Here is a 12,464-nt window from a genome sequence, read left to right as displayed (position 1 = left end):
AGAAAGGGAGAAAGAGGACATCATGGTGTGCGGGGTTATGTGGTAGAGCGAGCAACATTATAAATGATGCGAGTAGAATACATATGGTACAAGCAATAACAGCATGACGAAGTCCAGATCAACCAAACGTCTGACTCGAGCGTGCACTCCGCTTGACCTTGGACAACCGCCACTCGTCTGGTTTCTCGTACTATAGAAATAATCAGGACCCTATCCGAAGTCAGACGACAGTCGACAGGCAAACGTACCTTATTGAACAGAGGCTCAATCTTCTCCTGCTTCTTCCGTTTGCTAATCTTCGTGGGGTCTGAGACCTTGAAGAATTGTGGTGCAACTTCCACAAGCCACTTGGGCTCTATCGCAGTGACATTGTGGCAGTACTCTCTCGTGGTGAGTACCAGCTCGTGGTATACAAGCCACTCCGGCGCCCGGTTGAACAGGGCAGATGATGGGTGAATGTAGACGGGTGTGCCTTCAACCAGAGTTTTGTACCCCTCCTGAGGATCCTTCTTAGCCGCGTTGCGGAAGAATCCTGAGCAGATGGCTTTCCGGACCCGGTTGTAATCGCGACCAGCGGATATAATATCATGCTTGTACCTGTAGCACATAGTTAGTCTCGAATTGCAGTCAGCTACACGCGGACACAACATACCGATCCATGATTCCTAATAACTGCTTCCGTACATCTTGAGCTCGACGCATACTTCGCGCCTGGATGAAGTTCTCATAACACCACGGGTTGGAAAAGTTGCTTGCTTTCCACCCGTTATATACAGTGAGCAGTGTTAGATGGTCCCCTTCAGGCTGATGGAACTTCGCCTTCTTCGAGTCCGCTTGACCCTGTTTGTCCTTTGGCCGGTAGAAGACGCTTTGAACCGAAAGCATAGCAACGATGGACAGAATCTCCTCCGAGCATCCGAGCTCGACAGAGGCGATAAGCATCTTAGACTCCTTAGGCTCCATCGGGAAATCAGCCATCTTACGACCGAGTCGGGTTAGCAAACCCTCATCATCTAATGCAGATAGCGCATACAGCGTCTCCATGGCCTGCAACATCGTCTGCGCTGGGGGCGGGTCCATGAAATCGAAGCTAAGAAGGTCGTTCACACCCATAGCTTTCAGCATTAGGATTGTATGGGCGAGGTTGGTTCGTTGGATATCCGGAATGGAGTTAGGCAGCATTTCATTGCGGTATGCTGCCTCGGTGTACAAGCGATAACATTTTCCTGGACCTGTCCGACCCGCACGACCGGCTCGCTGACGGGCTTGCGCCTGCGATATAGGCATAACGATCAAAGAGTCCATGCCCAGCCGAGGATCGTAAGCATTCTGTTTCGCGAATCCAGGGTCTATCACATAGTAGATGCCTGGAATGGTAAGGCTCGTCTCCGCGACGTTGGTCGCGATGACAACCTTTCGAGCTCCCGGAGGTGTGGGCTCGAATACCCTTGATTGCACCTCAGAGGGGAGGGCAGAGTAGATAGGCAAGATGATGAGCTCGGGCACTTTTGGTCCTAAGGCCTTCATGCGTTCGAATAGGATTTCGCATGCAGTATCAATCTCCTCCTGACCCGTCAGGAACAGCAAGATATCACCAGGAGGCTCGGAAAGGTGGATCTGCATGACAGTGATGAGGGAAGCGTCGAGGTAGTCAGTCTCAGGCTCCTTGGTGTAGAGGATCTCCACTGGATACGTTCGTCCGGGGATTGTGAAGATGGGACAACCGAAGAAGTACTTCGAAAACTTCTCGGCGTCCAGAGTGGCAGACGTTACAATCAACTTGAGGTCAGGACGCCTTTGAACAGCCTCTATTGGAAGTCAGTATTATGCAATTATTGATAGAAGCGTTGTTTTACTCACTCTTGAGGAGACCAAACAATACATCGGTAGCAATTGTCCGCTCGTGGGCCTCGTCCAGCATAATAACGGAGTATGAGCTGACCAGAGGGTCTATTAGACACTCTCTTTGCAGCATACCATCAGTCATATATTTGATCTTGGTCTCTGGGCTTGTGCAGTCCTCGAAACGGATAGTGTATCCGACCTCTTGGCCGAGACGGCATCCGACTTCCTCCGCTACACGTTTGGCAACAGACATTGCGGCCACACGACGCGGTTGCGTACAGCCTATCCGACCCCTCTCGGCATACCCATCCTCCGCGAGATACTGAGTCATTTGGGTAGTCTTCCCTGAACCGGTGTCGCCGACGACAATTAGGACTTGATGCTGCAAAGAAATCAGCTTCAGGCAACTTAAACTGCTAGTAAAATCAACGCCTACCTCTCGGATAGCTTGAAGAAGGGCGTCCCGCAGTTTGTAAATGGGCAAACTCTTCCTTTGTTCTTGCAGACTCAACTGCGTAATTTCACCGTACGTCGTAGCCTTGTTAAAAGTAGCGGCCCGCCACTGAGGGACCTCGCCCGCTTTCTGGCCTTTGATATTACCACGTAAATCCTGCGCGAACATCCTCTCCTGCTCTTTGGCCATAGGGTCCAGCCAAGGAGCACTGAAGTCCCGAGCTTCAGAGTCGGCCTGTTCGTTGGCTTCTTGTTGTCTCAACTCACGACGTTCTTTAGCTAGGGAAGCGCCAGCCAGTGCAGCCCTGTTGAGTGAGCCATCCGGCGCTTTAACGATTTTAACCGGACTCAGGTCCAGCGTTCGTTTCGTCTGTCCCGCCAAGAACGGCGGCTCCTCTTCCTTGACCTCGACGTCCAACTCTTCCTCCACTTCAGCACGAGCGAGAGGATTCGTGAACTCTTCGTCGAGATCAGGGTATTCAGATGGGTCGAGGGCACCAGATGAGATGAGCTGTTTGATCTCCCATCGCTCTGGAGACGTCAGGCGCTTCGCAGACCGCACCGGCTCGGTATGTGCTCCCACTGGAACTGCGTTAGCGCCAGAAGATGCCCCACGAGCCGCGCGTTGTCGCTCCTCCTCCATCTCAGCTTCAGACTTGATACGCAAATGGGGAGTAAGGTCGCGACCAGTAGTTTGATCCACGTCCTTCATGGATAGCCCCACTCGATTGCCAGCCACGCTCATGACCTTTACTTTGACATTCTGCCCACGTCGCAGCAAGTCAGCGGCTGCGTTGGCACGCATCCCAACCTGGATATTCGAGACATGCACCATACCTGTTCAGACAGGCGGTCAGTATCAGTGGAGAGGTATATATTATAGAATCGACAAACGTACCTTCCACTCGACCTGCAACGCCCTCCAGCTGAACGAAAGCACCAAACTCCTTGAGACCGGACACACGTCCATCGTAGATCTTGTACAGCACCGGCCTTTCATCCAGCGCACGCCGTCCTCTATCGCCATTCCGACCGTGTGTATCCCCTCTTCTGTCATAGCCTCTACCTCTGGGAGGACTATCACTACGTTGTCTTGATGGTGAGCGTGAACGCGATGACCGTCTCTGACGCTTGGGAGATCTCTCGCGTTCCACAGGTCGGGGCCTCTTCGCAGTACTCTCGAACTGGGCCATCATATCGTCCACCTCCTTCATTAGAACATCCTTTTGTATCGAGGGCTCCCACTCTTGATCCTGCTTGGCCAGACCAGGGAACAAACGCCTCTGCTTGTCCTTCTCATCGAGGTTCTCCTTGTCACCGGTGCCATCAGCTCCGTCACCTGTGGGCGCAGACTTCTTCCTATGCTTCGGATGCATGGTAAGAATCAGACGATCGACATTTTCAATGAATGATTCAGGAAAGTCCGCGCCGTTTTCCTTGAGTTTGGTCTTGAAGTCCGGAAGACTGCTCGACGAGTCATGTAGGTCGATTACGAACTCGGCAATGGTTGCATCATTTAGACCGGTATAGTTGTTGACCTCCTGGGTGATCCTATTTACTAGAGAGAGGAACTCGAGGTTGTATATGTCGTCTTCGGCCATAGCGAGAATGTGGCCAAGAGAGAGATGCACAGTGGCGGAGAAGCGTCCGTACTTGCTGACAAATCTCACTTTCCTATCACTTCGCCGATCCCAGCAAGCTTACGTTCAGTCTGCTGTCTGCGAAGCCATGCCACCTAGAAGGGGCATCGTCAAGAGCGGAAACGCTGGAAATTCCTCAAAGCCAAAAAATACCTCGGGAGAAGCCCAGCCAGCAACCGAAGGAGTCAAGGCTTTGTTCCCTCCGGGATACAAGTACCCTCTCAGTCTGTTATCCGAAAGGTAGGAACACTAAACGGACCAAGCCCTTGTCATGTGGGCTTGTTGACGATGTCGTACGCATCCACTGGGGCATTCTTTTACGATGAGGCTTATGAGGATCGCAGATGTCAGAAGAACGGCTGGGAGAAGCCAATAGTCGATACTGTAAGGCTTTATATCTCCGTATGACACGTTTTGCTGAGGGTATATAGCCGAGGAGAGCCGATAAATATCACTTCATAGTAACTCTCTCTCGATTGAATAAAAAGACGTCCCAGACAGAGTCAGTCCGTATGGAGCCTCATCCGCCTAAGCTTATGCCGACAGCACTAGAAGCTCGACACTGGGGTGCGACGTACGCTTTGTATCGTGTTCGTTTCCGATAACTGAGGAGAGTTTGGTCATTTACTTTGCGTTCGCTAGTTCTGCAACAACATCCAGCTCAATATGCAACTTCCTCCTGGGCCCCGTGATTACTGGAATGAGTTGGCAGCCGAACATAAAACTGCGCCAGATCACCAGAAGTGGATGTATGATCCCGACCCTTTCGCCGCCAAAAAGGCTGTGGAAGAGCGACAAGCTCAGGCAGCTCAGCGAAAAGAACAGAAGAGCCAATCCGTCTCAGAAGAGCGAAGAGGCGGGCAGGTATCCCCTGAATTTGCCAGTGCTCCAGAAGTCAAGATGGCCGGGAGCCTGCGTGAGCAGGTCGAAACCTGTATAAAGAGAGTATGTCCCTACCCTAGATCCTATTTGCCAAACCTATTTGACATTCTTACAGGCATTTACTGAGTACCCTGAAGTAGAGGAGCCTGCGATTCTTCCGGAAGACGAAAAGGGCGCTTTACAGCAGCAGTTATCTCGCCTGGGCTTCAGTGCTTCGCAATGCCGAAACGCCATCTCGTTCCTCTCGACCCCGTCACCATCCGCATCTGCGTTACTGCGCACATCGACGTATCTGGAGGCCGCTATCGAGTACCTGGTCTTGAACGTGCCTGAGTGTGACTTGCCGGCAAGGTTCCTTCCGGAGAACAATTCCTCGAACTCCTTCGTCAGGGCGGCACATTCTGGGACTGACGACTTGAAAAGAAGGTGGATGGAAGACAAGGCTGTGAAAGAAGCGGGCTGGCCAGCGAAGGCTGTTAAGGACTGCATGGCTTCTTCAGAGTCTCCTCCAGATTGGGAAGAGCTCATCAGACGACTCAATCAAAGGCTTACTGGCGACTTTTGGGATTCAACCGTACCCAACGCGGAGAACTCTCGACCGGTGGATCTGGAGGAACTGGATTCCATTGACGCCCGCTACGTTAATGACTCTGAGATTGTCATATCCTTATTCACGTCACCACTCAAGCTTCATGCCATTCACTCGCGCGGAGCACCTTACCCGACTAGCGCAAGCCCTCCACCAATGTATATCACTTGTAGCACCGTCGCTGCTTACATCAGACTGCACCTGCTCGCGGAGCTGCTCCGAGTCTTCAGATCTGACACCTTGATACAGCCTGGAGAGGGATTCTTCACTGCCACGCTCAGATTTCTGGAGGAGGGATGGGCTAGTATAGAAGACCACGGCCCGCCTGACATGTCTAGTGTCCTGAGGCACCTATTATTCCAATCCCCGCCCTTGATTCAACAGTCTTCCGACCACCATGTGGATGAAGGAGGCAAGGCTGAAAGCGCACGTACGCCAAGACACAAAAGAGCAGCTGGCAGAAGAGACACCCGGACGAATTCGCAGATTAAAGAAGAATATGAAGCCCTGCGACGCACCGATAAATACAGTACTGTACAGGCTTCACGCTCGAAATTACCGGCGTTCAAGTCGCAAGATGAATTCGTCCGACTTGTGCAAGCGAATCGTGTCGTGGTGGTGGTCGGAGAGACAGGCGAGACCTTTGTCCTTCCGCCGAGTCCGTCATGGCTGATTAAACTACAGGCAGTGGCAAGACTACACAACGTGAGTATTTCTCTCCCTCAGCACGTCCAAATCTGATGGTATTCTGGATTGCTTTAGTTCCCCAGTTCATCCTCGACTCCTTGATACTCGGCGACCGTGGCGCAAGTGCATCCATTTTGGTAACCCAGCCACGACGAATCTCTGCCATCTCCGTTGCGGCCCGTGTCTCTGCTGAGCGCTTGGATGACGGCTCAGTAGGATATGCGATTCGAGGCGAGAGTAAGCAAAGTGCCCGCACCAAGATATTGTTCTGCACGACTGGTGTGGTCCTTCGCCGGCTAAGTGGTGGTGATAACCTGCAGGGCGTTTCACACATTATTGTCGATGAGGTCCGTGAGGTATCATTTACATAAGTTCACCGAGTTACTCATACACATGTCAGGTCCACGAGCGTTCAGTAGACGGAGACTTTTTACTCCTAGAGCTCAAGGAGATACTAGAAAGTAATCCGAACCTGAAGGTGATCCTAATGTCTGCCACGATTAACCATGAGACGTTCGTGCGGTACTTTAATGGCGCGCCTTTACTCAGCATACCAGGCTTCACGCATCCCGTGACTGATTTGTGAGTTACCAGTTCTGCTCCGCTACCTACCGATAATGTATGAGTCCTGGACCCGACGCTCAGGTATCTGGAGGATATTGTACCTCGAGTCGACTACAGACCCACTCCACCGAAGCTTGGTAAGAAGGAGAAGGAAGACGCGAGGCGTCCTTTCCAGGAGAAACTCAGAGCACAGGACCTGGACGACCAGAGTGTTGCAGCGATTGACTCAATATCGCGCTCAGGCAGGATAGATTATCAGGTATGAGCGTATCAAGCCAAGCCCAGCATCATGGCCACTGAATACCTATCACATAGTTAATTGCTCATACCGTGAAACATATCATGGCGACCGCTTCTAAACGAGCCGGTATGTTAATTTTCCTGCCTGGTGTACAGGAAATACGCCAGTGTATGGAGGCAGTGGGCTCTGTGGCAACAAGAGTAGACGCGGACATTCTGCCGCTACACGCCAACCTGTCGAGCGAAGAACAGCGTAGAGTTTTTCTTCCAACATCAAAATGGAAGATTGTGGTAGCAACGAATGTAGCTGAGGTGAGTGCGCAGAGCTTTCGTGTTTCCTCTCGTCTTAGAGCATACTTCAGACGTCGATCACCATCGACGACATCGTCTATGTGATCGACGCTGGCAAAGTCAAAGAGACCGAATACGACCATGACAGTGGGCTGACGAAACTGGTGGAAAAGTGGGTCACTCGTGCTGCAGCTAGGCAGAGGCGAGGCAGAGCCGGAAGGACTCAGCCCGGTTTCTGTTACAAGCTGTACACCAGGGACCACGAGCGGACGCTGCTCGAGTTCCCAGTTCCTGAGATTCTGCGGGTACCCCTGGAGCAGTTATGCCTGACAGTAAAGGCCATGCGAGAGGAGGAGGACGTGAAGGTGAAGCTCTTTCGCTCTTGTCTGGGGGACATCATTTACGATAGTCCCACCAGCGATTCCTTACACGAGCCATCGATCCGCCTGCCATAGCGGCTTTGGATAATGCTTGGTCGGTGTTAGAGGACTTGGAAGCCATAGACGAAAATGGCAGGCTGACGGCCTTGGGTCGGCATATGGTGAGTATACTCGTACAAGGTCTAGTCCTATCCGCAGTAACTAATTCTGCGCAGTCGATGCTGCCCGTTGACCTACGGCTTGCGAAGGTGGCTCTTCAGAATATCCGTTGGTGGCTTGGCTTTAACACGGGACACTGTAGATGTTAATCCTGGGGACGATCTTCCAATGTCTCGGGCCAGTCCTCGACGTGGCCGCCTGCCTGTCGTGCAAACCGCTGTTCCTTAACCCAATGGATAAGCGCGAAGAAGCCACCCAGTACGTGTCTCCTCTGCGCTGCATGCGGCTGTTGATATGCCCCCTGTTAGAGCGAGAATTCGCTTTGCGACCGGCAACAGCGACCTCCTGACGGACGTGCACGCATACAACGAATGCGCGCGCCTCCGCTCGGAAGGCAAATCTGCCGGTGCTATCAAAGCCTTCTGCGACGAGGTCCGTCCGTCACATCTCCCACCTCACCCCCTGATCACCCTGACTGTCCTCCCTAGAACTTCATCTCCCCCGCGACAATTCGCGAGATCACCACCCTCCGGCAAGACTTCCTCTCTGCGCTCTCCGAAATTGGCTTCATCCCCTTCCGCGCCACGCCCTCCGACGCCCAGCTAAACACGCACAGCAGCAACGAGAACCTCGTCAAAGCCTGCATCCTCGGCGGGCTCTGGCCGCGCGTCGCGCGCGTGCACCTCCCGCGGTCGGCGATCAAGTTCGACCGCGTGCAGGCGGGGACGGTGCAGCGCGAGAACGTGGCGAAGGAGTACAAGATGTACGATCTGAGGGAGGGAAGGGTGTTCCTCCACCCCGGGTCGGTGCTGTTTGGCGCGACGGCGTGGCGCAGCCCGTTCCTGGCGTATTTCCAGAAGAGCATGACGACGAAGATGTTTTTGAGGGATGCGACGGAGGTGAGTTTGGCCTGCATACGCTTTGCGGCAAATCCTAACTAGTACGTTATTGCAAGGTCCCTTTGTATGCGTTGCTATTATTCGGTGGTCGCCTTTCGGTGAACCACGTCGGCGGCGGGCTGACGATCGCGAGCAAAGACGCCTTTATCAAGCTGCGCGCGTGGCCCCGCATAGGTGTGCTAGTCAACCAGCTCCGGTAAGCCTTCAGTAAAGCCTTCAGCCCAAGCATATCCTGACCGCATACACGCTTCCGTAGCCGTCTGCTGGACGCCCAGCTGCAGCGGTGCATGGAAGAAGGGACGACGCTGAGCTCAAAGCGCGACAGCCCGATCATCCAAGCCATCTCGGCTTTGCTGGCCGGCGACGGACTCACCAACAATCTGTAACAACCACTTCACAATGGATGTCTTTCTCCCAAGGACGATCCATAATTCCGTCGTGAGATACATAAAATACATCATGACTCTTCGTGCCCACTCTGGTTGTGGTACGTCACTTGAACTATAATACAGCGTATCCAATTACCGAGACTCTACTGTGGTATTACCGAGATGCGGGTTGTATGTATGTGTATATGCGCGGGCGTTGTGGATTCTGAGCATAAAGTCAGAATAGAGCCCGACCGACCTACAATAATAAATTACACGTCTCTTGTCATGACGCCGGGATGCTTTGCTTGCCAGCGGACGAAGGGACGAATTTCGCGAATAGCGAGCTTGATTTGCTACGCCGCGAGGCAGACGAAGACACAGACACCCTGGTCGTATCCGAGTCCGCGGACACCGTGCTCGCCGACACCGAGTCCTTGTCCGTCTGGTCGCACCCGGAGGGAGGGGTAGAAAAGATGCTCGCGACCCTCCTCCCCAGCGCCCCGCGCTTCCGTGAGAGCGCCGACGCGCGGCGCTCGCGCAGCTTGAACGGGTTCTCGAAGCCGGAGTAATACAGCTCGCCGCTGTCCGCGCTCACGCGCTTCATCTTCCCCACGCGCTCGCTCGCGACGAGCGACTGCGCGCGCCGCGGCGGGCGCACGTCTTCCCTCGCCATCCGCACGCTCGCGCGCGACTGCGTCCTGCTCGCCGCGGGGCGGGGCTCGTCGGCTTCGGCCACTGGCGCAGGCTTGGCTGCGGCGGTGCCCCTGGGCGCGGGGGTGGGCGAGCCCGCGTCCGAGGCGGAGCTCTCGGAGCCGGAGCGCATGCGCTTCGGCTTGAGGATGTTGGGGAGGCGGATGGGGCTGTCGGCGGAGAAGAGCCCCGCGAGCGTCGAGGTGCCCGCGGGCGCGGCGAAGGGGTCGTGCGACGTCTTGGACGAGGAGCGCGCGGAGAGCGCGGAGCAGGCGGTGTCGGAGGAGCGGGCAGAGCTGATGGACGAGCGCGGGCTGGGCCCGGCGTCGGCGGTGCCGTCGTCGTCGCTGAAGGAGACGCGCTTGGGCGACTTGGACGCGGTGCGGGACATTGCGCGCGCGGGGGTCTCGGAGATCGCGCGGCGGTGCAGGGGGCGGGCGGAGGGGCAGGAGGGGTCCCGGTTGGCGGGCATCTTCATCTTGAGGCCCGGGATGGCTCGTGCTATCCAGTACGTAGTCATGCTCTGAGATCCATCGTCAGCGGTTGCGCGCTAGTCAAAGAAGCCACCTACGAGGATGATGCCGAGGCAGCCGAGGATAATAGCTAGGAGACTGACGAGCCTGGAGGGCCCGCCACTACGGTCACCGACATTGCGGGGAGCGGGCATAAAGGGGACTTGGTGTGCGCTTGATCAGAACGGGAGGATGTTGCAGACGTCGAGCGATGGATTCGAGGCAGAGTTACGACGAGCCCATCGTCAGCCGCTGCGGGCTTTTTGAGGCGGTTGGGATTTGGATCGAGGCTGGCGGCGGTCCGGGATGGAATGCGCGAGGACGACGTCGCCCGAGACAACCCTCGTTGTCGGCTGTCTTGGGAGACTGAGTGGCACAGTGCTCGGAGGGTATGTCGACCGCGAGACAGCCGGCTTTAATGTCGTGAATATTCGTGGCGAGGTCGTAAGAAAATAGAACTTCCGGCGCAAGAGACGCTTGCTATGGGCTCATGAAGATCAGTCGAGAAACAGGCCATCGTCCCAGCGCCTATACATATACAAGCAGTCGAACCACTTTTTGTATTGTTGTTCTCTGGGAACCCGCGGCAATTGTGGCTGTGTTGCTCGCGTGCTCGACACGCGTCGATGCTCCTGGGCTGGACGACGCCGCATACCAGCGATGTTCCACAGCGAGCAAGACCCTTTTGATATTCCAATTCCGTGATGCTCATCAGGTGGACGCGTCAAGCCACACCTCGAGTCCTGGTCTGAATCCTCTTTTCGTGCAGCAAGTTATGACGGACGCCCTGACATCCAGCGTGGTGAAGTACTTCACTGATTATTAGTATTATGACGGTGAGAGGGTGCTGTCCGAGCCCCAAGTGCCAGTGCCGACACTGCCGTGTGGTGAGCACCGTCATCCTGTATCCCTCGACCTCATGCCGATCTCTGACAGCCGTAGAAAATGGTCAGTATCTGACGGCTGGATTGAAGGTGATGCCTACCTTTCGTCCTCAGGTAAATGGACGGGCGTGCGAATGTCCGAACGGATAACGTCGTTGGCCCTGCCAGGCAGTCGCCGTCCGAGATATCCAAGACGTTCCATGACTGCGCTCGAATCTCAGAAGCTGGTGAGCCATCTCAAGTTTCATGCCCATCCATCTATGTTCTCCCTCCCCATTTTGAAATACCGGCAGATCCAATCCAACCCAACCCGACGCAAATCACGCCAACAGAGGAAACCCCCTCGATCCGGAATACCAATTCCAGAGACCACTGTAAAGGTGCAGCCCCTACAACCAGCTGTGTGTACTCTTCTTGGCCTGCTGTACTGTGCGCCTGCAGTTCAGGATAGGTACACACAGCTACTGCTGCTGCCGCTCATCGCACTCGCGTTATCTCTGCGCCCTCTTTCCTCACCGCAGCCAAGGCCCGATCACCTCAGCCAAGGCGGCCGGGCACTTCTCCGCTAACCCTGGCCCGGGTACCGCACAGTAATTTACTTACATATGCACACTATTATGTATCACCCCAATTCCTCAAAATAACGCAAAAGATCATGTCATAGCCGTAGTTGTGGGGAGGCGCAACGCCCGGTTCCGGTGCGAGTTAATTTGTCAGCAGATTGTGGCTGAAAGGTGGTCGCAAGTATCCCCTCGTATTCTTGTGCATTCCTCTGCTCCATTCTCACCTTATGCATGCATCAGCAATGTATATCACTATTGTAAACCAGCAAGAAGGGTATTCTACCATTACAGACTGTAGTAGATATAAACATGTCTGTCTCTTCTTATTCCTGAGCTGACCACCATCGGGATGAAATGATGGTCAATTTCACCGAGGCCGGCAAAGGAGTGCTTAGGGAAGTTATGTATTGTCTTTAGATACATTTGGAACATATCTATGTGCACACCAGTGGGTGCATTCCCTATCCTTGATACAGATGAGCTTGATTTCCAGGAAGCACAAATCTGTGTAATTAATGGACAAAGCAAGTACTGGATCACAGCTGTAAAAGGCTGAATATATATCTCATGTACTATGTTGATTTTACAGTTCTAACATAGGGGAAGGGACCTGCTTCTGCTGCGGCAGGAGAGCCCGGACAGTGACCAGGATATTTGGTGTGACACTTTTTGCGATGGTGTCACAGCTTGTCACGTCCGCGACGCGTTCGGACGCGTCGTTAATTGCTCTTTACTGCCAGAAAACCTACAGCGTGCTACGTTCACATTCACGCGTCACTTGATTCATAAAAGTTGATCTATATCAACGAGCGGAT

General features: G+C 54.1%; 3 protein-coding genes across 3 annotated transcripts; 1 reads left to right on the top strand and 2 right to left on the bottom strand.

Annotated features, from left to right (window-relative positions):
* Positions 1-118: 118 nt before the first annotated feature.
* On the bottom strand, positions 119-3,899 carry GLOTRDRAFT_124000 (uncharacterized protein; the record flags this gene model as incomplete). The annotated part of the gene is made up of 6 exons (XM_007863402.1): positions 119-190; positions 249-597; positions 644-1,808; positions 1,861-2,227; positions 2,282-3,135; positions 3,197-3,899. 6 exons carry the CDS (start codon positions 3,897-3,899, stop codon positions 119-121), a joined length of 3,510 nt encoding a protein of 1,169 aa, XP_007861593.1.
* Positions 3,900-4,026: 127 nt separating this feature from the next.
* On the top strand, positions 4,027-9,669 carry GLOTRDRAFT_112938 (P-loop containing nucleoside triphosphate hydrolase protein; the record flags this gene model as incomplete). Its single annotated transcript, XM_007862507.1, has 18 exons — positions 4,027-4,178; positions 4,283-4,322; positions 4,370-4,528; positions 4,581-4,883; positions 4,936-6,043; positions 6,094-6,114; positions 6,172-6,443; positions 6,497-6,678; positions 6,742-6,919; positions 6,976-7,212; positions 7,263-7,556; positions 7,610-7,732; positions 7,787-7,819; positions 7,873-7,988; positions 8,039-8,162; positions 8,219-8,629; positions 8,686-8,825; positions 8,886-9,669. 18 exons carry the CDS (start codon positions 4,027-4,029, stop codon positions 9,013-9,015), a joined length of 4,023 nt encoding a protein of 1,340 aa, XP_007860698.1. The 3' UTR covers positions 9,016-9,669.
* On the bottom strand, positions 9,284-10,696 carry GLOTRDRAFT_134960 (uncharacterized protein; the record flags this gene model as incomplete). The annotated part of the gene is made up of 2 exons (XM_007862506.1): positions 10,262-10,696; positions 9,284-10,213 (listed from the first exon to the last, which is right to left on the bottom strand). Exons 1-2 carry the CDS (start codon positions 10,355-10,357, stop codon positions 9,284-9,286), a joined length of 1,026 nt encoding a protein of 341 aa, XP_007860697.1. The 5' UTR covers positions 10,358-10,696.
* Between the last annotated feature and the right edge of the window lie 1,768 nt (positions 10,697-12,464).

This window comes from Gloeophyllum trabeum, assembly GCF_000344685.1.
Source record: "Gloeophyllum trabeum ATCC 11539 unplaced genomic scaffold GLOTRscaffold_00001, whole genome shotgun sequence".
In the NCBI taxonomy this organism is placed as follows: Eukaryota; Fungi; Basidiomycota; class Agaricomycetes; order Gloeophyllales; family Gloeophyllaceae; genus Gloeophyllum; species Gloeophyllum trabeum.
This window is presented reverse-complemented; position numbering and strand designations above follow the sequence as displayed.